Source organism: Musca vetustissima, unplaced genomic scaffold (genome assembly GCF_032173495.1).
Source record: "Musca vetustissima isolate MV318-11 ecotype Yass unplaced genomic scaffold, APGP_CSIRO_Mvet_v1 utg1268, whole genome shotgun sequence".
Taxonomy (NCBI): Eukaryota; Metazoa; Arthropoda; class Insecta; order Diptera; family Muscidae; genus Musca; species Musca vetustissima.
The window spans coordinates 301,969-328,452 of NW_026882850.1; the positions used below are offsets into that span (position 1 = coordinate 301,969).

Genomic DNA, 26,484 nt, shown 5'->3' on the forward strand with positions numbered 1-26,484 from the left:
AATCCAAAAAATCGACAAAGAAATAAAATTTCAAAATCATTATGAAAGTCAATATCTTTGTTATGTCCCCCCAAAGGATTGTCTAAGTATCCTATTTCACATTCAGGGGAAAATGTGTTGTTATCCTGACGAATTTCCATTTGATATTTTCCTTGGGTTGGCTTTGGGTTGATGAATGTTTTTTTTTTCTGCTTGAATGGGATTGTTCGAAGTTGGCCTATGGCGGTTTCCGATTTTATCCCTCTGCTCCATTTTTGGCTTTCCATGGGATATTTGTTGGCTTTTCTTGGATTTCTGGATCTGAGGTTTTCCGCTTCTCCCTCTCTCCCTCCCGCCGCTCTTGTTTTGCCATTTCGAATTGCCTTCATAAAAAAAGTTAAGATGTGGATCTTAATGTAGATTGAGATTTTATTGCCTGCTTGTACACGCACACGATTTACACATGCATATATAACACTTGCCAAGACACGCTCACACACCCCCACTCATATATGTGGGTGCACACCCACATTTTTGGCATTCTGGCTGCAGGGTAGAAGAAGAAGTGGATCTTTCTGTTCGTTTACATTAGCCATTGTTTTATGACTGCTCTTTGTCCTCCTTTTTTGTTTTATTTGTCAGGACCCTAAATTTTCTTCTTGTTGTCCTCATTTGGGTCGGTATGTGTGTGTGTGTGTGCGTATGTGTATCTGTGTCGGTATGCCCTTTAGGGCTTCCCTTTGACTTTTGTTTGTTAGCTTCGTATTTTTTTGTTCCTGGGTTTCCAAATGTAGGCCTTCACGATTTTTTTTTTGTTCTTGTGTGTTAAGACTAAATGCCTTTGCCAAGAAGTCCTTGAGGCCTGCTGACACATGTCCTTAAATGCATTTAAAGATGTTGAACATTACATTGTTGTTGTTCTTTTTAAGTCCTTGAAGGAGAAGCAACACGTACCTCCATCGAACCACGAATAATCGATTACTTTGGGATTAATTTCAAATTACAAGAAAATTTGTGTTGTTGTTGTTGTAGTTGTGTCGTGTTCGTTTGGTGTTCCGCCAACACGTAAAATTCTACATGATGCGATATATGAGGAAGTACAGGATGATCACTCACATAGCCTGGTCGTACGTGATCAATAACTTTGAAGAATTGTGGAAATGGAATGGGAGGGGTGGGGTGTAGGAGGTGAAAATTTTAAAGTTATTTTGCCGGAAAATTTATGGATTTTTTTTTCGAAATTTCGACAAAAAAAGGTTTATTGATATTAATGAAAAACTAATCAGGAAAAGAAATTTACGTTTATATATCGATTTTGGACTAGAGATTTTGATTATAAACAGCATATTTACAGATATTTCTTGTTTGGAATCCCTTAACACCCATACCCTAAAATGAAGTAGAAGGGAGGAAATTGGCTCAGATTCGATATAACATCAAAATTAGCCTAAAAACAAGTTTTTATTTACTGACCGATTTTCTATGTGGTATTACCAGTATATATACCTAACCTAGAAATTTCTTGGATTCAGAAACTTATAGTGAAATTCGATGAGAAATATATTTTCCATTACTACCCCTGCCCTAAAATGAAGTAGAAGGGGGGGAAGTTGGCCCTAAATCGATATAACTACAAAATTAGTCTGAAAAGAAATTTTCATTTATAGGACAATTTTCCATGTGGTGTTACAACTATATATACCTTATATACAGATATCGTTCCTTCGGAAGCTTATAGTGAAATTTGATGGGGAATATTTTTTCCATAAATACCCCTGCCCTAAAATCAAGTAGAGGGGGGGAAATTGACTCGGATTCGATATAACTACAAAATTAGCATGAATGCAATTTTTTTATTTATTGACCGATTTTCTATGTGGTTTTACCAGTATATATACCTAACCTAGAAATTTCTTGGATTCAGAAACTTATAGTGAAATTCTATGAGGAATATTTTTTCATTAACACCCCTGCCCTAAAATGAAGTAGAATGGGGGAAATTAGCTCTACATCGATATAACTACAAAAATAGTCTTAAAAGAAATTTTCATTTATAGGGCTATTTTCCATGTGGTGTTACAACTATATATACCTTATATACAGATATCGTTTCTTCGGAAGCTTTTAGTGAAATTTGACGAGGAATAATTTTTCCAATAACACCCCTCCCCTAAAATGAAGCCGAGTGGGTGAAATTAGCCCTGAATCGATATAACTACAAAATTAGTATGTATTTCATTTTAGGATGATTTTCGATCTAAGGTTACGACTATATATATGTTATCTACCGATTTCTCTTGTTCGAAGACTTATAGTAAAATTTGATGATGAATATTTTTTTCTTTAACACCCCACCCGGAAAATAAAGATGAGTGGCAGAAATTGACCCTGAATCAATATAACTACAAAATTGGGCTGGAAACAATTGTTTCATTTATATGCCTATGTTCGATGTGGTATTACTGCTATATATACATTACCTATAGATTTATCTTGTTCATTGACTTATAGTGAAATTTGATGAGGAATATTTTTTCCAATAACCCCCCTCCCCTAAAATGTTGATGAGTGGGAGAAATTGGCTCTGTATCAATATAACTACAAAATTAGTATGTATTTCTTTTTAGGATGATTTTCGATCTAAGATTACGACTATATATATCTTATCGACAAATTTCTCTTGTTCGAAGACTTATAGTAAAATTTGATGATGAATATTTTTTTCTTTAACACCCCACCCGGAAAATAAAGATGAGTGGCATAAATTGGCCCTGAATCAATATAACTAAAAGATTGGGCTGAAAAGAATGTTTTTTCATTTATATGCAGATTTTCTATGTGGTATTACAGCTATATATACATTACCTATAGATTTATCTTGTTAGACAACATATTGTGAAATTCGATGAGGAATATTTTTTTCTTTAGTACCCCTCGCCTAAAATGTTGCCGAGTGGGAGAAATTGGCCCTGTATAGATATATCTATAAAATTAGACTGAAAATTATTTTTCATTTATACGCCGATTTTCGATGTGGTATTACTGCTATATATACCTTACCTACAGATTTTTCTTGTTCGGAAACTTGAAGTGAAATTCGATGAAGAATATTTTTTTCATTAATAACCCTCCCCAAAAATGTAGCCGATTGGGAGAAATTAGCCCTGAATCGATATAACTACAAAATTAGACTGACAACTATTTTATATGCGACTTTCGATGTGGTATTACATATATACCTTACCTACTTACAGATATATCTTGTTCGGAAACTTATAGTGAAATTCGATGAGGAATATATTTTCTATTAACAACCCTCCCCTAAAATGTTGCCGAGTGGGAGAAATTCACCCTGAATCTATATTACTACGAAATTTGCCTGAAAACAATTTTTCATTTATATGCCGCTTTTCGATGTAGTTTTACAACTTTATATACTTAACCTACAGATTTATCTTGTTCGGAAACTTATAGTGAAATTTGATGAGGAGTATTTTTTCCATTAACATCCCACACCTAAAATGTTGCCGAGTGGGAGAAATTTCGCCCTGAATCGATTTAACAAAAAAAATGGCATAATATATTTTTTTATGTGAATCGATCTGGGATAACGACTATATATACAATATCTATCGATTTCTTTGGTTCGGCAGCTTATAGTGAAATTCGATGGGGAATATTTTTTGTCATTTACATCCGTCCCCAAAAACCATGACTAGAGGGAGAAATTGACCTGAAGTCATATTAATTATAAAATAATGGCCATGAAAAGACATTTTCTTTTATATATCGATTTTGACGCAGGATTTTTGACACTATATACGTTATTTATAGATTTCTTCTTTTCAGAGACTTATAGTGAAATTCGATAAAGAATATTTTTTTTTCATTAACATTCATCTACTAAAATTAAGTCGAAAGGGTGAAATCGACCCGGCATCGATATAACTACAAAAAAAAAAAAAAAAAAAAACATTTTATTTTTTATGCCAACTTTGGATCTGAGATAACGAATATGTATGTCTTATCTATAGATTTCTCATATTAGGAAACTTGCCATGAAATTCGATGAGGAATATTTTTTCCATTAACAACCCTCCCCTAAAATGTTGCTGAATAGGAGAAATTGGCCCTGAATTGAAGTTATTAATAAAGAAACCTAGAAAATAAATTTTCATTTATATATCGATTTTGACCGAAGGATTTTGGCTATATATATCTCATTTATAGACTTCTCTTATACGGAAACTTTTAGTGAAATTTGATGAGGAATATTTTTTCCATTAGCACTCCTTTCCTAAAATGCAGCACAGTTTGAGATATTGGCTCTGAATCGATATAACTAAAAAATTTCGTATGGTTTTATTTCATTTTATTTTATGTTGTGGCAATTTCCCATCGAAGATATATAATTCTTCTAGAACCTTAGGAAGGTTTTTTTTCTAATGAAGAAACAATCCTCTTGATCTAATATAAATTCTCCTTAAGATTTTTTTCCTACATTTCCTGATAATCTACCCTCCGCTCCTCCCCCATATATTGATTATATATTTTTTCTTCCATCCCTAAAAAAAATTTCAATGACAACATTTCATGTCTCTTGTCTATCAGAAGTAAATTTTCGTTTTTTTTATTATTTTTTATTAAGAATAAAGTGAAATGTTATCCAGAAAGCAACAACAACCACAACAACAACACCAAAAAAATATTGAACGCGCGAAAAAATAATGACAATGTAGATAATGAAAATATGAAGACAATGAAGAGACATTAACACACAGTAGAAAATGGCAATGAAAGGAAGCCAGGAAGACGGCGACGATGACAGCAAAATGCAGCAGCACACACCCTGCTGAACATAAAAATATGCTATTTTGGCCATAAAATATTTATCGCAAAAAACCACCCAATAATTGGAATTATGAGCCATGGCTTGAGATGGCGTTCGGCAAAATATTAACGCTAACATTTTAATGGCAAAAGAAAAAGAGGATAATTTTATAGAGGTATTGATTCGGGGTTAATTGCTCCCACTCTGCTAGATTTTAGGGGAGGGGTGTTAATGGAAAAAATATTTCTCATCGAATTTCACAATAAGTTTCAGAACAGGAGTAATCTGTGATTACACCTATATAGCTGATATTTCATATCGAAATTTATCTTTAAAAGAACAAATTGCTCTCATGCCATTTTTTAGTTATATCGATTTTAGGGCCTATTTCTCCCGCTCGGCAACATTTTAGGTCAGAGGTGTTAAGGGAAAAAATATTCTTCATCAAATTTCACTCTAGACCTCCGAATAAGTGAAATCTATAGATAAGGTATATATAGTCAAAATCCCTAGTCCAAAATCGATATATAGAATATAGTGGTTTTTCGTCATTAATATAATTTGTCATTAATATCAATACAGAGCCAATATCTCCTACTCTGCTACATTTTAGGGGAGGGGTGTTAATGAAAAAAATATTCCTCTTCGAATTTCACTATAAGTTTCTGAACAAGAGAAATCTGTATGTAAGACCTATATAGTGTTATTTCATATAGAAAATGTTCTTAAAAAGAACAAAATGCTCTCATGTCTGATGATTTAAATAAAATATAGTTAAATCGATTCAGGGCCTATTTCTCCCGCTCGGCAACATTTTAGGTGAGAGGTTTTAACGGAAAAAATATTCTTCATCAAATTTTACTATAGACCTGCAAATAAGTGAAATCTATAGATAAGGTATATATAGTCAAAATACCTAGTCCAAAATCGATATATAAAAGATAGTGTTTTTTCGTAGTTAATTTTTCATTAATATCAATACAGAGCCAATATCTACCACTGTAGTAGATTTTAGGGGAGGGGTGTTAATGGAAAAAATATTCCTTATCGAATTTCATCATAAGTTTCTGAACAGAAGAAATCTGTAGGTAAAGTATATGTAGTTGTAATATCACATAGAAAATCGGTGTATAAATGAAAACATGTTTTCAGGCTAATTTTATAGTTATATCGATTTAGAGCCAATATCTCCTACTCTACTACATTTTAGGGGAAGGTTGTTAATGGAAAAAATATTCCTCATCAAATTTCACTGTATGTTTCTTAAGAAAAGAAATCTGTAAATAAGGTATATATTGTCAAAATTACTTGTCGAAAATCGATATTTCAACCAATTTTTTTTCTATTTATTTTTTATTAATTTAAATTTATACCAAATTTCTCCCAACCAGCAACATAGGGAAAGGGTGTTAATGGACAAAAGATTCCTTATCGAATTTCACTGTAAGTCACCTGGCTAGAAAAATCTATAGATATGTTACATATAGTCAAAATACCTAGTCCAAAATCGAAATATAAACGTTGGTGGTTTTTCGTAGTTAATTTTCCATTTATATCAATTAATAGCCAATATCTCCTAATCTGCTACATGTTACGGGTGGGGTGTTAATAGAAAAAATTATTCCACATCGAATTTCACCACAAGTTTCTGATTTTTTCAAAAAAAAAAAAAAAAAAAAAAAAAAACCAGTAAGGAAAGTAGTAAAGTCGAACGGGGCCGACTATATGATACCCTTCACCACTGTGGGTATATTAAACAGATGAATCATTCTGCAACATATACTAAATTTTGGTCAGGTATAGAGTTGCTTCTTACGATGGGACACTTATTTCAGTATGGTTTTTGCATTCGGCCACATTTTGAGTTCTTTATTTACTTATAAATCCAAATTTACTTATAAATCCAAAATCGGATGAAAATATATATGGGAGCTATATCTAAATCTGAACCGATTTTCACGAAATTTAACACACATCGTTATAGACTTAGTTCAGTATGCTATGCGAAATTTCGTGCAAATCGAAGGATATATAGGGACATTGTTGCACCATTTACATAAAATCGGACGAAAATATATATGGGAGCTATATCTAAATCTGAACCTATTTTCACGAAATTTAACACACATCGTTCCAGACATAATTCAGTACGCTATCCCAAATTTCGTGCAAATCGAAGGATATATAGGGACATTGATGCACTATTTACCTAAAATCGGACGAAAATATATATGGGAGCTATATCTAAATCTGAACCGATTTTCACGAAATTTTACACACATCGTTCTAGACTTAATTCCGTACGCTATGCCAAATTTCGTGCAAATCTAACGATATATAGGGACTTTGGTGCAATATTTACCTAAAATCGGACGAAAATATGTATGGGAGCTATATCTAAACCTGAACCGATTTTCAGGAAATTTTACACACATCATTCTGGACCTAATTCAGTACGTTATGCCAAATTTCGTGCAAATCGAAAGATATATTGGGACTTTGGGGCACCATTTACATGAAATCGGACGAAACTATATATGGGAGCTATATAGAAATCTGGACCGATTTTCTCGAAACTTGGCAGACATCTCTCTAGGCTTAATTCAGTACGTTATGCCAAATTTCGTGCAAATCGAAAGATATATAGGGACTTTGGTGCACCATTTACATGAAATCGGACGAAACTATATATGGAAGCTATATCTAAATCTGGACCGATTTTCACGAAACTTGGCAGACATAATTCTAGACCTAAATGATTAGGCTGTACCAAATTTCGTGCAAATCGAAAGATATATAGGGACTGTTTACATTAAATCGGTTAAATATATATATGGGAGCTATATCTAAATCTGAACCGATTTTTCCCAATTTCTATAGGGTTCGTCCTTGGGCCGAATAAGTGACCTATGCCAAATTTCATCCAATTCGGATCATAAATGCGACCTGTACTTTGTTTACAATTTAACATGCACAGACAGACAGACAGACGGACGGACGGACATGCATAAATCGACTTAGAAAGTGATTCTATGCATATTCTCAAAAGTAACCATGTGTCTATCTCGTTTCCTTTTGCCTGTTACAAACATATGCACAAAGACATAATACCCTGTACCACAGTGTGGTGAAGGGTATAAAAACCTCGAGGGTCCAGATTAATTGTTCCCAATGGAAGAAGACTTCCACAGTTACCAGAAGAATTTTTTCTTTAAAAAAGTCTACCTTGGTGGCCGGAGGAATATTTTTTCTAGAAAGAATATTCCTAAAGAATCTTCTTCCTAAGATAACACAGATTTTCTGTTTTCTATGGTCCCTTCCTGAACCGAACCTTTAGAGGAATTTTTTATGTTAAAAAAAGACTTTCTCATTGCCCAGAGGATTTTTCTCTAAAAACAAATCTACCAAGGGGTTAGAAAAAAATGTTTTCTTTAAAAAATGGATGAAAAAATAGATTTTTTTTCAATTTTAAAAAAGTTCTGTAAAATCCTGGAAAAATGGTTATTCTTTACATATTGTCATCCACGGGATCCAGAGGATTTTTTTTTAAATGAAAAGGTCTTCCTCTGTGTACAATAGTTATTTTTTTCTCTAAAAAAATCCTCATAAGAGACCAGAGGGAATGTATTTATATAGAAAACCAGTAAGCGGAGCAGTATAGTCGGACGGGGCCGACCATACGATACCCTACACAACTACCACGGAACTCAAATTTTCTGCGGATGTTTATTCCGAGACTGGGCAATATTTCGTGATATTTGCACCCTCTTGCCCGATTAGAGGTAAACAGCACATGTTCCTCACACTGACATATTTTCCGAATATTACGAGTATTCAGTACAACTATTGTCCAGATTCCCTTCACCGTGGGTTGTGTTGTGATGTTCGGCTTTCATTTGAGGTTTATAGATCGACTCGAAAATAACACAAAAAATTAAGTTTTCGGTCCACTTCATTCCAAAATTATTATGTGATCATCACCGAAAATTATAGGCGTTGTCCTTGACCATAACTGGAACCTCATGGAACATTTCAAAGCGATCAGCGCTATAGTTCCGCTCTCCAGAGTGATAATGGGTTACTAAATAATATACGAATACGGAGATACCTGTAAATATTTAGGTGCAACTCCCACATCCGAGCACATACAACAATATAATTTGTCTTAATTTAAAGGTCAACCACTCCTCTTGGATATAATATCAACTTCTCGGGCATATGTCCTTCAGGGGTAAACATATACGCCATAGAATACAAATTTTGTAATTTTTCACACAAAAGTCAGGGTCCATTTGACCCGCTAAATATTGACCGATCTTTCTCCAAACAGGCATGCTTATTCTTTGACCCGATCCCCTTCTCCATGCAAAATTTCACGATGTTCGGGCCATTATTGCGGCCTCTGGAGCGACCAGAAAAACCGACAAAAATTTAGTATTTGGTCCATTTCATCCCCTAAATATTAACCGATCTTTCCCAAAAACAATAGGGGTCTTCATTGGCCAGAACCCATCCTACATGCAAAATTTCGTGAAGATTGGTCCATAACTGTGGCCTGTATCGTGTTTACAAATTATAATGGACAGACGGACGGACGGACACACATGTCTAGATCGACTCAGCTAGTCGAGATATGACGATCGGTATACTTAAAGGTGGGTCTAGGACCAATATTTCGCGGCGTTACAAACATTTGGGGCTGCACAAAGCTATAATACCCTGACAACATAGTTGTGTAGGGTATAAAAAGTCTTCCTGGAGGGTTACAAGAATTTTTTCTATGATGATGGTCATCGAGAATGATCGAAATATTGGAGGTCCCAGAGGAATTTTTTCTATATATATTTCGGACAGAGAATGTTTTTCTATTAAAAAAATGCCGATGGTCCAGAGATATGGAAAAAGTCTTCTTTATGGGTCAATGGAGTTTTCTTTTTATAGAAAAATATTTTCTTAGAAATCAGAGGATTTTCCCCCTTAGAAATCGACTTTTTGGCTGGGCAGGGGATTTTTTTTCTTCAGAACATTTTTTTTTCAATTTCATAAAAATAAATCGGAGGGCCCATAGGGTGAATTTTGTATATGCAGGAAGAAATGCCTAAGGGACCAGAGGATTTTTTTAAATGCCGATTGTCTAGAGATATGAAAAAAGTCTTCTTTAGTGGTCAGTGGAGTTTTATTTTTATACAAAAATATTTTCTTAGAGATCGGAGGATTTTTTTCTTAGAAATAGATTTTCTGACTGGGTAGGGGATTTTTTCTTTCGAACATTTTTTTCAATTCCATAAAAAAAATCAGATTCTTTGCTATAGAAAAAACCTTCTACAAAAATCAGCCTAAGGGATTTTTTCTTTAAAAATAAACTTCACTCAGTCACAAGATATTTTTTTAAGGATTAAATCTTTTTAAAGAAATTTTTTTCTTTATAAATAGACTTCACTCATGGACCAGATATTTTTTTCTAAAGGATTAAGTCTTTTAAAATTACTATAGACCCACAGAATTTTTTTAATTCAAAAAAATTTTCGGAGGGTCCAGAAGATTTCAGTCATGTCATGTTTCTGTTAATAATCGGTAAAAATATTTTTTACATTAGAAATTGACTTCCTTGTGGAACTGAGGATTTCTTTCCAGTGTCAGAATTTTTTAAAATCATTTTTCTATAAAAAATTCAGTTTTTTTTGCTATAACAAATTTTCAACAGGAACAACATAATGAAAAAAATTTTCTTTCTTGTAATTTTTTTGTTAATAATAATTTTAAATTTAATTTTTCTGTTAATAATCGGTCAAAGGATTTTTTACAATAGAAATTGACTTTCTCGTGGAACTGAGGAATTTTTTTAGCGTTAGAATTTTTTAATTATTTTTCTATGAAAAATTCTGCTTTTTTGTATAAAACATTTTCAACAGGAACAACATAATGAAAAAATGTTCTTTCTCATATTAAATATTTTTCTCAGGAATTTCCAAAATATATTTTTGCGAATTATGTTTGTAACAAAAATATTTGTTTTTTTTTTTGAATAAATGTTTTTAATAGAAACAACATAATTTTTTTCTGGGTTCTAAAACTAATAAAAATTTTTTATATATCACATTATTTAATTTTTTTTATTATTAATTTTTATAAATTTTTAAAATTTAATTTATGTAAATATTTCACATTTTTTAATTATTAATTTTTATAAATTTTTAAAATTTAATTTTTTATACATTTTAAATAAATTTTTTCTAATAAAATTTTTGTAATTTTCTAAAACAATTTTTTTTATATATCACATTATTTAATTTTTAATTTTTTTTATTTATTAAGTTTTATAAATTTTTAAAATGTATATGTTATACATTTTAAATATCCGTTTCTAATAAAATCTTGTCTTCTTTTCTCTATCTTTTCAGGCCATGCAAAATAAATAAATAATTACCTCAGTCGTATTTTTATTTTTCCTAATTTTTCCTACCCCAAAATATAACCTTTAAAGGCATTTAATGTGAAAAATTTAAATTTCTAACGTCTTCCCAATTGTCTAGCAATTAAATGCCCTTTGAATGGAAAGCAATAAATAGCCTTGATAACACAAACAAAAACATTACCATGACACAACAACAGCAACACGAACAAATAACACTGTAATGGTAAATATTTGCCGAAGTTAAAAATAATCAACAACAACAAAAAACGAAAACGAAACAGAGAAATATCGTTTAATTTGCAATCACTGTGAGTGAGTGTGTGTATGGCCTCATAACAATAACAACATAAATAAATGAAAATAACAACAATAAATGATTAGGAGATAATCAGCAACAAGAAAGATAAATAACAATAACAACAAGCATCAAAGAAAATACCAAAGGCTCTTAACGGTACTCTCTAAACAACAACAAAAAACAAATACTAAAGGCTCTTTACCGTATTCTCTAAACAACAACAACAAACATATACCAATGGCCCTCTCTAAAGAACAACAAAGAAGCATATACCAAAGGCTCTTTACGGTACTCTCTCAACAGCAACAACAATAAACATATAACAAAAATACCAAAGGCGCTTTTTGTTTACGTTACTACCTCTCTAATGTGTGTGAGAGTAACAAATGCATGAGAAAGAGAGTGAAAGTCCAGCACGTGTAATCAACAACAACAACTGTAGCCCAGCATAATTCCTGCTTTGTTTCACCGTCTCTACCAACACACATTAGTCTATTGCCGTAGACTCGGTTGTACTCTGTGTGTGTGAACGAAGAGCATAACAGTGAGCGAGGCAAGCCGAGAAAGCACGAGTGCCATTTGTTTACAAGGAGATTCTCTGTTATACACTTGCACGTGTTAGAGCCCGTACGGCTGACTGTGCTTTGTTTACATCACACGTAGTAATGTGTGGGAGCAGAGTATGTGTGTGAGAGAGAAGTAAATGTGTGAAATGGAGAGTAGAGAGTGCGTTAACCATTGTTGTTGTTTATTAAGAGCTTACTATAGCACGTGAGCTAAAGTAAACAACTGTTAAGGAGGAAAACAAATCATACTCAGTGGATTTGTTTACATTTTGTGCACAAAGACACACAGACACACACCCATACATTTAAAGCAACACATTGGGTCGTAGGTTTAATAAGGGAAAGCGTAATTTAAATAAAATATTTATATATTAAAAAATAAATAAAAATTTAAAAAAAGTATATAAAAAATCTAAGAAAATACAAAAACAGCAACAAAACGGCTTCAGACCAAAGTGCATTGGTATTGCATCATCTTCCATTGTATACGTCTCCATCGAATACCACCTTCATATTGTCTTCTTGTTCATCGTCTCCTTCTTCCTCTGCCAATAAGACACATTCTTCCCTTAACGGCAATCAGCAGAAAACATCATCAATAGAAATTAAAGAACAAGACCAAGTTCGAATATCACCCAAAACGGCGGCACAGACACCAACAACAACAGATAACAACAATCATAGCCACGGCCACGACCCCTCAACAAGACCCAACACCACCATGTTGCGTAGCTGCGTTTGCTTCGGCCAGCGTGGCAATCACAAACAGCGGCGTAGCTCATCGTTTGATACATCATCGTCATGCCGTTCATCGGAAATTGAACGTGGTGGCAAGACGGCCACCACCTTCACAGCCAGTGGCAGTGGCGGCGATAATCAGCGCCAGAATCAAGTTGCAAATGGTCGTATGGCCTCCAGTTTGTTGCAGTACTTTCAGACGAAAGGTTGGCTCCGGCATTGGCGTAAACCGACAAGGGGTCTCAGCATGACCAAAATAGAAATCAGTAAGTACAAAAACACACATTTTCATATTAATTCAAAAAAAAATAACAACAAAATCAAAATTGAAAAATTTAAATTAAGGTCCCAATGGGTCCTCTCCGTATGTCCATGAAAAAAATCCTATGTTGTTTAAAACAAATTTACATTTTAAGTGGATTTTAGTGTTCGCCTTCCCCCTGTTTATGTTGCTGCACTCAGCCATAATCGGTACTTAACCCGATTTTTTTTTTCGAAATTTATTGACCATTATCGAAGAACGGCGCGGGCCGTTAGTTTAAAAGAAACGCATTTTTTATTGAATAAAAAATAGTAGATTTTATTTTTTTCTTTCAAGCTGTGTGTGTCACCATTTGTTGGGTTTATTTTTCTTTGAAGAAAAACAAGGAAAAACAAATGGAAAAAATGACATCATGCTATTGTGACGAATAATAGGAGGACAGGCAGAGATTTTTGGCATGCATGACTAAAAAAATTAAAAATTAGGGATTACATTTTTCTAGAAAAAAGGAGAAAAAATGCACTATTAATCGATTTTTTTAATAAAGTATTATCGATAATTTTTATAAAAACGATAATTGTAGATAAAGTAGTAATCTCTAAAAAAATCCACACCTTATATAGATCCCGAAAAATAATCTTTAAAAAAATCCTTATAGGCGAAAAATAATCTTTGAAAAAAATATATAGATCCCGAAAAATAATCTCTAAAAAAATCCACACCTTATATAGATCCCGGAAAATAATCTTTAACAAATCCAGGCCTTATATAGATCCCGAAAAATAATCTCTAAAAAAATCCACGCCTTATATAGATCCCGAAAAATAATCTCTAAAAAAATCCACGCCTTATATAGATCCCGAAAAATAATCTTTAAAAAAATCCACGCCTTATATAGATCCCGAAAAATAATCTTTAAAAAAATCCACGCCTTATATAGATCCCGAAAAATAATCTTTGAAAAAAATCCACGCCTTATATAGATCCCGAAAAATAATCCTTAAAAAATCCACGCCTTATGTAGGTCCATAAAAATAATTTTTAAATTTTTTTCGCTTCGATGTCACGACTGTGTTGTCATTTAAAATAATGAGGTCATTTTCCGAAAAACGTCATGTTGCAGTTGCGGGCAAACAATCAACCACATAGCCGACACAAAAAAGGCAGGACAATAACTGCCTCGCACATTTGCGAAAGTGCCGACCAACAACACCATCTTTGAAAAAAATGGTTCTTGTTGTTGTTTTTCCAATTGGTGGTATTCTTTCTATGAGTGTTTTTGTGCGGAATATTGAATTTTTCGTGGCCGTGACGACCGACGTGTGACACATCACTGTTTGACTAGACTTTGATTGCAGTCCGTTTTTTGTTTGATGGACACCAGACAAGCGGCATTTCGGCCTTTTAACTGAATATATTAAAAAATATTCAGGGTAACCAGGGCGAGGACAAGTAGCCATGCCATGGAGACAAACTGCGGAATATTGAAATATGGGTTTTGTATTTTTTTGTTGGGTCCTTGGGGCAAAAAAATCCTCAGCAATTCCGATTACTTTAAATGTTTATTTTTAATGGAGGAAATATTTAGGCTCCTTAAGCCTTCATTAACTTCGAATTATTACGACTGCAGTTACCATTCAAGGTCCACTTATTTTCCCATTTAAATTAATGGACTCTAATGCGTATACGTTGTGACAATAATTATACGCCCTGAAGTACCCATGACGATTTATTTATAAATTTCTTTCTCGGATTATTGCTTTGTAAATAATTTGGTTTGTTAAATCATTATCCCTCTGCCTGTGTCACATCCTTCATCCTTTCTCCTTCGATTCTAACACATAATTCCGTTATGCTACATTAATATTTAAACAGCTCACAATATTTACATAAATATTCCGATTTCAAGATTGAGAGTCTATCTCTCTAGTAGTAGCCATATCCTCAAGTGAATACTTCACAGCAGACAGGAAGAGCAGCCGGAAAAAAAATCAACAAACAAATAAATATATGCGCAAATCTATTTATAATGCAGTTGAATAATTCTCGAGAGGGAAATAAAAGCCAGGAGATAAAAAATAATCGAATATGAACAGTGGGCCCCAATAAAAAAATATTTAAAAATTTTTGAAGAATACTTAACTTGTAGGGAACCTCAAAAATATTTTTTTAAGAAATCTTCACCTTATGAAGAACCTCAAAAATATTTTTTAAAGAATCCTCACCTTATGAAGAACCTCAAAAATATTTTTTAAAGAATCCTCGCCTTGTGAAGAATCTCAAAAATATTTTTTAAAAAATCCACGCCTTGTGAAATAACTCAAAAATATTTTTTTTTTAAATCCTCACCTTGTGCAGAACCTTAAAAAATGTGAAAATTTCCTAAAAATTAATTTAAAAATGTAAAAAAATCGTATTATTATTTTTCTGATAGACCTCTAAAACGTCGATCTTCCTCTGATATTTCTTGCGACAATATTAAATTAATCGGCTCTTTGAATACCTCGTGGCGTATGATGTGTGTCACAACGTATACGCCACATTGTAACAACAAATCAAATATTTATTGAGATTCAATATAACATTTTGCATTGATATTTTAATGTTAACCCTTATATTTAGAGATTTTTGTTATTCCCAGAACCCAAGTAAAATTTGATGGAGAATATTTCCTACCTTGACATTATCCCGCTAGAATCAACCCAAAGTGAAGTAATTGCTCCTACAAAATATTACTGAAGAAAAAAGTAATATATACATTTTTGGTTGATTTTTATAATTGTCACCAATATTTTACAGATATCTATTATAGGTACACTTATCTTCAGTACGGAGACCTATAGTGGAATTTGGTGAGGATCATTTTCAGCCTTTATGGAAACCTTCTAAAGTGAATCCTTAATGGTGAATTTGGCCCAAGTTCGAAATACTCAAAATGGGGTAAAAAACACAAATATTTTTGTAGGAAATAAATAGCGCTTTTTCCTTTTCCAATATTTCAGCTATGGATTTGTATCTGTTGGAAACCCATAGTGAAATTTGATGAAGAATATTTTATACCTTCACATTATCCCACTAGAATCAACCAAAAGTGTGGTAATTGCTCCTGCAAAATATTACTGACGAAAAATATAATATATACATTTTTGGTTGATTTTTATAATTGTCACCAATATTTTATCGATATCTGTGATAGATAGGCTTAACGTCGGTACGGTGACCCATAGTGAAATTTGATGGACATTATTTTCTCCCTTGATAGCAACCTCCTAAAGTAATTCCATATTAGTAATTTTGGACAAAAGTAGAAATGCTCAAAATAAGGTAAAAAAGTCACTTATTTCTGTAGTAAATTTATACCGATATTTCTGGGCCATATATTATATCTATAGATTTGTATTCTTTGGAGACCGTTAGTGAAATTTGATGAGGAATATTTCTTCCATTGATATCGTCTTCCTAAAGCCCGCCTATGTGGTTGTAATTGACCTTACAAAATATTACTCAAGAAAAAATCGTTCGATAGAATTTTGTATTTATTATTGTAATTGTCACCAATATTTTATCGATATCTATTATAGCTAGACTTTTCTTCAGTACGGTGACCCATAGTGGAATTGGATGAAGATTATTTTCTGCCTTGATAGCAACCTCCTAAAGTAATTCCATATTAGTAATTTTGGGCAAAAGTAGAAATGCTGAAAATAAGGTAAAAAATCACTTATTTCTGTAGTAAATTAACATCGATATTTCTGGGTCATATATTATATCTATAGATTTGTATTCTTTGGAGACCCTACGTGAAATTTGATGATGAATATTTCTTTCCTTGATATGGTCTTCCTAAAGCCCACTTAAGTGAATGTAATTGACCCTACAAAATATTACTAAAGAAAAAAATGGTTCGTTAGATTTTTGACTCATTATTGTAATTGTTACCAATATTTTATCGATATTTATTATGGATAGACTTATCTTCAGAACGGTCACCCATAGTGAAATTTGATGGAGATTATTTTCTTCATTGATACCAACCTCCTTAAGTAATTCCATAGTATTAATTTTGGACAAAAGTAGAAATGCTCAAAATAAGGTAAAAAATCACTTATTTTTGTAGTTAATTAACATCGATATTTCTGGGTCATTCATTATATCTATAGATTTGTGTTCTTTGGAGACCCCTAGTGAAATTTGATGAGGAATATTTCTTCCATTGATATCGTCTTCCTAAAGTCCACCTAAGTGGATGTAATCGACCCTACAAAATATTACTCAAGAAAAAATCGTTCGATTGATTTTTGACTGATTATTGTAATGGTCACCAATATTTTATCGATATCTATTATAGGTACACTTATCTTCAGTACGGTGACCCATAGTGAAATTTGATGGAGATTATTTTCTCCATTGATAGCAACCTCCTAAAGTAATTCTATATATGTAATTTTGGACAAAAGTAGAAATGCTCAAAATAAGGTAAAAAATCACTTATTTTTGTAGTAAATTTACATCGATATTTCTGGGTCATATATTATATCTATAGATTTGGGCTCTTTGGAGATCCAAAGTGAAATTTGATGAGGAATATTTCTTCCCTTGATATCGTCCTCATAAAATCCAGCTAAGTGGAAGTAATTGAACCTACAAAATATTACTCAAGAAAAAATCGTTCGATTGAATTTTGACTCGTTATTGTAATTGTCATCAATATTTTACCGATATCTATTATAGATAGACATATCTTCAGAACGGTCACCAATAGTGGAATTTGATGAAGATTATATCCTTCATACATAACAACCTCCTAAAGTAATTCCTTAATTGTGAATTTGGCCCAACTTCGAAATACTCAAATTTAGGTAGAAAACTCAAATATTTTTGTAAGAAATCCATACCGCTTTTTCCTTCTCCTATTTTATAGCTATGAATTTGTATTTTTTGGAGACCCATAGTGAAATTTGATGCAGAATATTTCTTACCTTGATATTATCCCGCTAGAATCAACCAAAAGTGTGGTACTTGCTCCTACAAAATATTACTGAAGAAAAATATAATATATACATTTTTGGTTGATTTTTAGAATTGTCTCCAATATTTTGCGGATATCTATGATATATACACTTATCTTCGGTAGGGTGACCCATAGTGAAATCTGATGGAGATTATTTTCTCCATTGATAGCAACCTCCTAAAGTAATTCTATATATGTAATTTTGGACAAAAGTAGAAATGCTCAAAGTAAGGTAAAAAAAATCACTTATTTCAGTAGTAAATTTACATCGATATTTCTGGGTAATATATTATATATATATAAATTTGTCTTCTTTGGAGACCCTTCGTGAAATTTGATGAGGAATATTTCTTCCCTTGATATCGTCTTCCTAAAGCCCACCTAAGTGAATGTAATTGACCCCACAAAATATTACTAAAGAAAAATTCTTTTGATAAATGTTTAACTCATTATTGTTATTGTCACCAATATTTTACCGATATCTATTATAGATACACATATATGCGGTTCGGTGACCCATAGTAGAATTTGATAGAGAATATTTTCTCCTTTGATTGCAACCTCAAAAAAATATTCCTTGTTAGTAATTTTGTACCAAACTAGAAATGCTCAAAATAATGTAAAAAATCACCTATTTCTATAGCAAATTAACACCGATATTTCTGGGTCATGTTGTATACCTATAGATTTTTATTCTTTGGAGACCCTTAGTGAAATTTGATGAGGATTATTTCTTCCCTTGATATTGTCTTCCTAAAGTCCATGTAAGTGGGAGTCATTGACCCTATAAAATATTACTCAAGAAAAAATCGTTCGATAGAATTTTGTATTTATTATTGTAATTGTCACCAATATTTTACCGATATCTGTGATAGATACACTTAAGTTCGGTACGGTAACCCATAGTGAAATTTGATAAAGATTATTTTCTCCATTGATAGCCATCTCCTTAAGTAATTCCTTGATGGTGAATTTGGCCAAAACTCAAAATACTGTAAAATACCTGTGAGTGTACTGGTTACGTATGACTATTGTCACCACTTATACGCCACTGTGTCGCCTCTTGCCAAATAAACCCATTACCACTTGCTTTAATGTATTCCTGAGTACCATATTTCTGCTTGATTTCATCTGCTTTCCTTTTGACATTTCAAATGTCATTTGCAATTAATTTCACTTGCTGATTAGGCAAACAGATCGAAAAAAAGAAACAGAATAGCCAATAAGATGAAGACAAAATTGCGTAGCTACTACCATGTCCATTCTTGTGGAATAATCCAAACGGAGAGAAATAATTTTAGTAATTTCCAATTAAATTCTCACCTAACCAACACCTTCATGGGAGATTTTTCTTCACATTGCCTGAGAGCCAGAACCATAGTCATTATCACCGGATGACACATTAAGGCGCCGTTAAGACACCTGGCATTAAGATATCCATTTGTATTGTCGGTCAGTGGCAAAGCAAGGTTTCTCCTTTTGAGGAAGACAATTTTTTACTCAATGGAAATGTGGAAGACGGAGCTCTCAAATGAGTGCTACGTAATGGCATGGCGTAAAGCTGGACGCTAATGCGAGTGTTAAATATTTACAAACATTAATCAAAGTCAAGTCAGTAGTGTAAGATTTAGTGGCTGGCAAAAAAATTCCCTTGACCTACAGATGATAAAGTTGTTGTGCGGAAAATCTGATGGCGAAGAGGTTACAGATTATGGTTGTAAAGGATTTTGATTGGCGAACCTTTGATTTGGTTGTAAAAATTTAATAATTTGAAATCTCAATTGGAGAGGGTGCGTATAAGTGTTGACAAAACGTATACGCCACAATTTCTAATTTCTACTCAGGGTGCGTATGAGTGTTGTCAACTCTAATACGCCACTGAAAAATATTACAAAACTTATTCTTGCAATGGAATTGAATTGAATGCGATTTATATTTGGTCCACACTTTGTGTCCTCGGTCAGATGCCCTTTGATTGAAATTCCATATCACCTTTAACACTCAAAGCACATACACAGCCCACACATATTGAATGTCAAATAATCCTCTTAGCAGCAGGATAATAACTAAACATAAACAATGTTGACAGGATCGGAGGGGACACACACATACACACAAACAACTACAAAATAGAAACCGAAAAATTGTGAAACCAAAAATCACCTGAGCAACCGTAAAGCAATACATATCAGCCTGACTATGGGTGGCTCGGATGAGTGAATATTTTTGCAAGATGTGTGAGTGTTCGATGTCGATATCCAACTTTATTTAATTTATATATACAACAAAATTTCATTATAATCTCTTTTATTAGTTTATTATTAAATAATATGGAAATATTTCTGTTGGGCACATGAACATGAATTTTAGGATATTGACAAGAGAAATTGTAAATATTTAATGATGATGCTGGTAGCCTCTAAAGGGATTTGGTTGGTAATTTATACAAAATATTTGTTAACATATTCATTTAAAATCGCTTCAAAAATTGATTCAAATTCAAAGAGAATTAAAACATTTAGGAAGGATTTTAATAATGGGATCACAGGGGGGCGTATACATGGTGACAATAGTCATACGCAACCAATACCCTCAGAGGAAGAAAGTAATTTAATTATTCCGAGGAATACGAAGGCGGGGATTTTTAAAAATATATATTTTTAAGAACCTATATAATATGTAGACCGTCAAAGTAAAAATGTTCTTCATTAAATTTCACTATGGATCTCCAATATACATTATAAGAGAAGAAAAAAGTGGTGTTAATTTTAAAATATTTTCCCTATATTTAAGTATTTTTAATTTGGGCCAAATTCACTTATACGGAATTACTTTAAAAGGTTGCTATAAATGGAGAAAATAATCTCCATCAAATTCCACTATGGGCCACCGTTCCGAAGATAAGTCTATCTACAATAGATATCAATAAAATATTGCTAACAATTACAATAGTGAGTCAAAAATGTATCGAACGAATTTTTCTTGAGTAATATTTCGTAGGGTCAATTACTTCCACTGAGGTCGACTTTAGAAATACGATATCAAGGAAAGAAATCTTCCTCATCAAATTTCACTAAGGGTCTTCAAAGAATACAAATCTATAGATATAATACATGACCCAGAAATATCGGTGTGAATTTGCTACAGAAATAGGTGATTTTTTACATTATTTTGAGCATTTCTAGTTTTCTCAATAAGGAATTATTTTATGAGGTTGCTACCAATAAAGAAAATAGTCTTCATTAAATTCTACTATGGGTCACCGTTCTGAAGATAAGTCTATCTATAATAGATATCGGAAAAATATTGCTAACAATTACAATAATGAGTCAAAAATGTATCGAACGAATTTTTCTTGAGTAATATTTTGTAGGGTTAAATTACTTCCACTTAGGTGGGCTATAGAAAGCCGATATCAAGGGATGAAATATTCCTCATCAAATTTCACTAAGGGTCTCCAAAGAATGCAAATCTATAGATATAATATCTATCCCAGAAATATCGGTGTTAATTTACTACAAAAATATGTCGATTTTTCATTTATTTTGAGCATTTCCAGTTTGGTCCAAAATTTCCAATAAGGAATTACTTTAGGAGGTCGCTATCAATGGTGAAAATAATCTCCATCAAATTTCACTATGGGTCACCGTACTGAAGATCGGTGTATCTATAATAGATATCGGTAAAATATTGGTGGCGATTATAAAAATCGACTAGAAATGTATATATTAAATTTTTTCTCAGTATTATTTTGTAGGGGCAATTACTTCACTGTTGGTTGATTATCGAGGGATTATGTCAAAGTATAAAATATTCTCCATCAAATTTCACTATGGATCTCCAGCAAACACAAATCCATACCTCTAATATAGGGCAAGGAAAACCGGTATTAATTTCCTACAAAAATATCTACGTTTTCACCTATTTTTGAGTATTTTTAATTTGGGCCAAATTCACCTATACGGAATTACTTTAGGAGGTTATAATCAAGGGAGATAATAATCTTCATCAAATTCTAATATGGGTCGCCTTACCGAAAATAAGTGTATCTATCATAGATAGCGGTAAAATATTGGTGACATTTACAGTAATGAGTCAAAAATTTATCGAAAGAATTTTTCTTGAGTAATATTTTATAGGGTTAATTACTTACACTTAGGTGGGCTTTAGGGAGACGATATCAAGGGAAGAAATAAGCCTCATCAAATTTCACTTAGGGTCTCCAATGAACACAAATCTATAGATATACTATATGACCCAGAAATATCGGTGTTAATTAACTACAAAAATAAGTGATTTTTTACCTTATTTTGAGCATTTCTAGTTTGGTCCAAAATTACTAATAAGGAATTATTTTAGGAGGTTGCTATCAAGGGAGAAAATAATCTTCATCAAATTCAACTCTGGGTCCCCGAACAGAAGATAAGTGTATCTATCATAGATATCGGAAAAATATTAGTGACAATTAGAAAAATCATGTAAAAATGTAAATACCATATTTTTCTTCAGTAATATTTTGTAGGAGCAATTATTCCACTTTGGGTTGATTCTAGCGGGATAATGTCAATGTAAAAAATGTTCTTCGTCAAATTTTACTTGGGGTCTGGGAATAACGAAAATCTGTAGATATAATGGTTAACATTAAAATATCAATGTCAAATGTTGAATTTAATCTCAATAAATATTTGATTTGATGTTACAATGTGGCGTATACGTTGTGACACACATCATACGCCACGAAGTTTTCTAAAGGGCTTAATAATTTAATTTTGTCGCAAAGGAATATCAGAGTAAGAACTACGTTTTGAGAGGACTATCAGAAAAACTATCCCCAATTGCGTTTAAGATTTCCACAGGAAGTATTTTCACTTCACATTTCTGATGATTCTTGACAGGCGTAGATTTTTTAAAATTATTCTTAAGTGATCTACACAAGGCTTGGATTTTTTTAAGATCTATACAAGACTAGTATTTTTTTAAAAATATTTTTGAAGTATCCTTTTTTAAATCAATCATAAGTTTAATATTTCTTTTCCATGAAAACCGAATTGAAAACCACTTATGTTCTAAAACTCTCCTTCTACCCTTCTAAGTCAATAAATATTTTCCATTTGAAAACTACTACCCAATATGACTTTCACTTTTGTTAAATGCCACTCAACATAGTTAACATTCATCCACTGCCACTTCTGTTTCAATGTCTGGTTTTGGCCTTCTCGAGTTGTTTGCCCCCTCATCTCTCTCCCCTTCGCTCTCTCACTATTGACTTAAGTGGGTTTTAAAAGTTTATACCTCTATCACAATTGAACTTTATCTACAAGTACAGTCATACATACACACACACATATATATGAGTAGCTGTGCCCTGTACATGTGAGTGATGTTTATGTTATGACCAAACTTATAGTTCTGCTGATATAGTTACAGTTTAAAGTGCCACTACTGGGATGAAAGTTTTCACCGTTTTTTTCATGGTTATGTGTTTACAGGCAATTCTGTAAAGTTGGCAGTTATAATCCAGTACAAAGAAGAGATGGGGGGAATAAATAAAAAAATAAAATGTAGTTTAAATTGGGAGCTACAGATAAGTAAAATATTGAATTATGGGAATATGGTGCGTATGAGTTATGTTGATAGTTATACGCCACTATGTATGGCTTTAATTTTAAGTAGTTCCATATGGTCAAAAATCTCCCATAAGACCTCATTTTTGGGGGAAGTTGTCAAGGTAGAAAATACTCTTCATCAAATTTCACTTATGGTCACCGAACAGATATAAGGTGTAGCTATGCTACATATCTTCGAAATATCAATAAACTTTTAGAGATATAGGCAAATACATAGATATCATATTACCACATAGTGAATGTTTTATGGATACCTTTAGCACCTCTAATTCTCATTTTAGGAAGTTGTTGTTAATGGAAGAAATATTCTTCATCAAATTCCATTATGGGTCTCGGAACAACAGAAGTCGGAATATATGATACATATCTCGAAAATAGCTCTGCAAATTTGGAAAATAATTTATTTTTACATGTCTGTGCCTTGCTATTGAACACATCCATTTGGATCAATTTCTCCAATAAGGCTTTACTTTTGGGGATAGTTGCCAATGAGGAAAATATTTTCCACAAAATTCTACAATAGGCTGCCGATCTGAAGATATGTATATAAACAATATATATCGCAGAAATATCGATGGAAATTTGAATATAAAACCTAAAAAATATATAGCATCGTTTTCCTCGGTTGATAGTTTGTAGAGGCCATTACTTCCACTATCATGCATTTGAGCGGGATGATACTAAAGGACGATTTGTTCTACATAAAATTCCACTAAGTGTCCCTTCAGAACAGCAGTCTCTAGATATAATACATATCCGGCAAAAATCAACCTTAAGTTGAATACAAAAATATTTGGTTTTTATGTTTAATTTTGAGTATTTCTAACTTGGTCTAAATTCTCTATTAAGACATTACTGTAGGAAGTAGTTGTCAATGGAAAAAATAATCTGCATCAAATTCCACTGTGGGTCACTATTCTGTAGCTATAATAAATATCGCTGACAATTATAACAATGAACCAAAAATGTATCGAAAGAATTTTTCTTCAGTAATATTTTGTAAGGGCTTTTACTTTCACTTAGGTGGGTTTTAGAGGAAGGATATCGATGAAAGAAATATTCCCCATAAAATTCCACTATGGGTCTCTAAAGAACATAAATCTATAGATATAATATATGACCCGGAAACATCGGTGTTAATTTACTACAAAAATATGTGATTATTTTACATTATTTTGAGCATTTCGAGTTTGGGTCAAATTCACCAATAAGGAATTATTTTGGGATGCTGCTACTAAGAAAGAAAGTAATCTTCATCAAATTCCACTGTGGGTCACCGCTCTGAAGATATGCGTAGCTATAACAGATATCGGTAAAATGTCGCTGACAATTATAATAATGAACCAAAAATTTATCGAAAGAATTTTTCTTGAGTAATATTTTGTAGGGTCAATTACTTCATGCTAAGTAGGGTTTAGGGAGACGATATCAAGGGAAGAAATATGTCCCATAAAATTCCACTATGGGTCTCCAAAGACCATAAATCTATACATATAATACATGACCGGGAAATATGGGTGTTAGATAACTACAAAATTATTGCCTTTTATGGCCTAAATTTGAGTATTTATAGTTTGGGTAAAAATTACCAATAAGTAATTGTTTTAGGAGGCTGGTATCAATGTAGAAAATAATCTGCATCAAATTCCCCTGTGGGTAACCCTACTGAAGATAAGTGTACCTATAATAGATACCGGTGAAATATCGGTGGGAATTATAAAAATCAACCAAAAATGTATTAAAAATATTTTTCTTCAATAAAATTTTGTGGGGGTCATTATTACACTTGTGCGGATTTTAGAGGGTCGTTGTCAAGGAATGAAATGTTCCTCATCAAATTTCACTAGGGGTCACCAACGAACACAAACCTATAGTTGTAATATAGGACTTGGTAATACGCTGTTAATTTACTACAAAAAACGTGCTGTTTTATGTTCATTTTAAGCATTTCGATTTTGGATCGAATTCACCAATAAGAAATTATTTTAGGAGGTTGGTATCAACGAAGAAAATAATATTTATCAAATTCCACTATGGGTCACCCCAATATAGATTCGTGTAGCTATAATAGGTATAGGTAAAATATCGGTGACAATTATAACAATGATCGAAAAATGTATCGAAATATTTTGTTCTTCAGTAATATTTTGCTGGGGCCATTACTTCCACTTTGGTGGATGTTAGGAGAACGATGTTAAGGCAAGAAATATTCCTTATCAAATTTCACTTGGGGTCTGTGAAGAACAAAAATCTCCAATTGTAGTGCTTAGCATTAAAATATAGATGACAATATTAATTTTAATTGCAGATATATTAATTTCAATGATACCATGGTGCGTATACGTTGTGACACACATCATACGCCCCCGGAGGTTTCACATTTATTTTTTTTTAATTTTATGTCGCCACAAGGAATATCTGAGGCAGAATTGCGTTTTGAAAGGACTGTCCGGAAAAGTATACTGCACTTTTTCGAAAAAAAATGAAGGAAATATTCTTTAAAAGAAAGGTAATTGGATCTCTATTAAATCTCTTGGTCCTTTAGGACCAATGCCTGAATCAATTACCATGGGATTTTTCTTGTAGAATATTTTATTCTGGTTCTCAACATAGATTTTCCATTAATAGAATAACTTAGAAAAAAATAATATGAAAAATTATTCATTTATTTCTGAAAACACTCAATTTATTATTATTTCCCGCAAATCCTATTTGGAGGTCTGTTCTCTTGGCTTTTTTCATCTCCATAAAAACTGG

The 26,484-nt window shown here is 32.5% G+C and overlaps 1 protein-coding gene across 1 annotated transcript in view; it reads left to right on the top strand.

The window, feature by feature from the left end:
• The first annotated feature begins 12,803 nt into the window (after nucleotides 1–12,803).
• The window catches only part of LOC133329538 (serine/threonine-protein phosphatase rdgC), a 92,430-nt gene continuing 78,749 nt past the window's right edge, over nucleotides 12,804–26,484 (top strand). Inside the window, exon 1 of the mRNA XM_061538013.1 lies at nucleotides 12,804–13,093. Within this exon, the coding sequence (XP_061393997.1) occupies nucleotides 12,811–13,093 (283 nt within the window). The 5' untranslated portion in view covers nucleotides 12,804–12,810. The remainder of the gene's footprint in view (nucleotides 13,094–26,484) is intronic.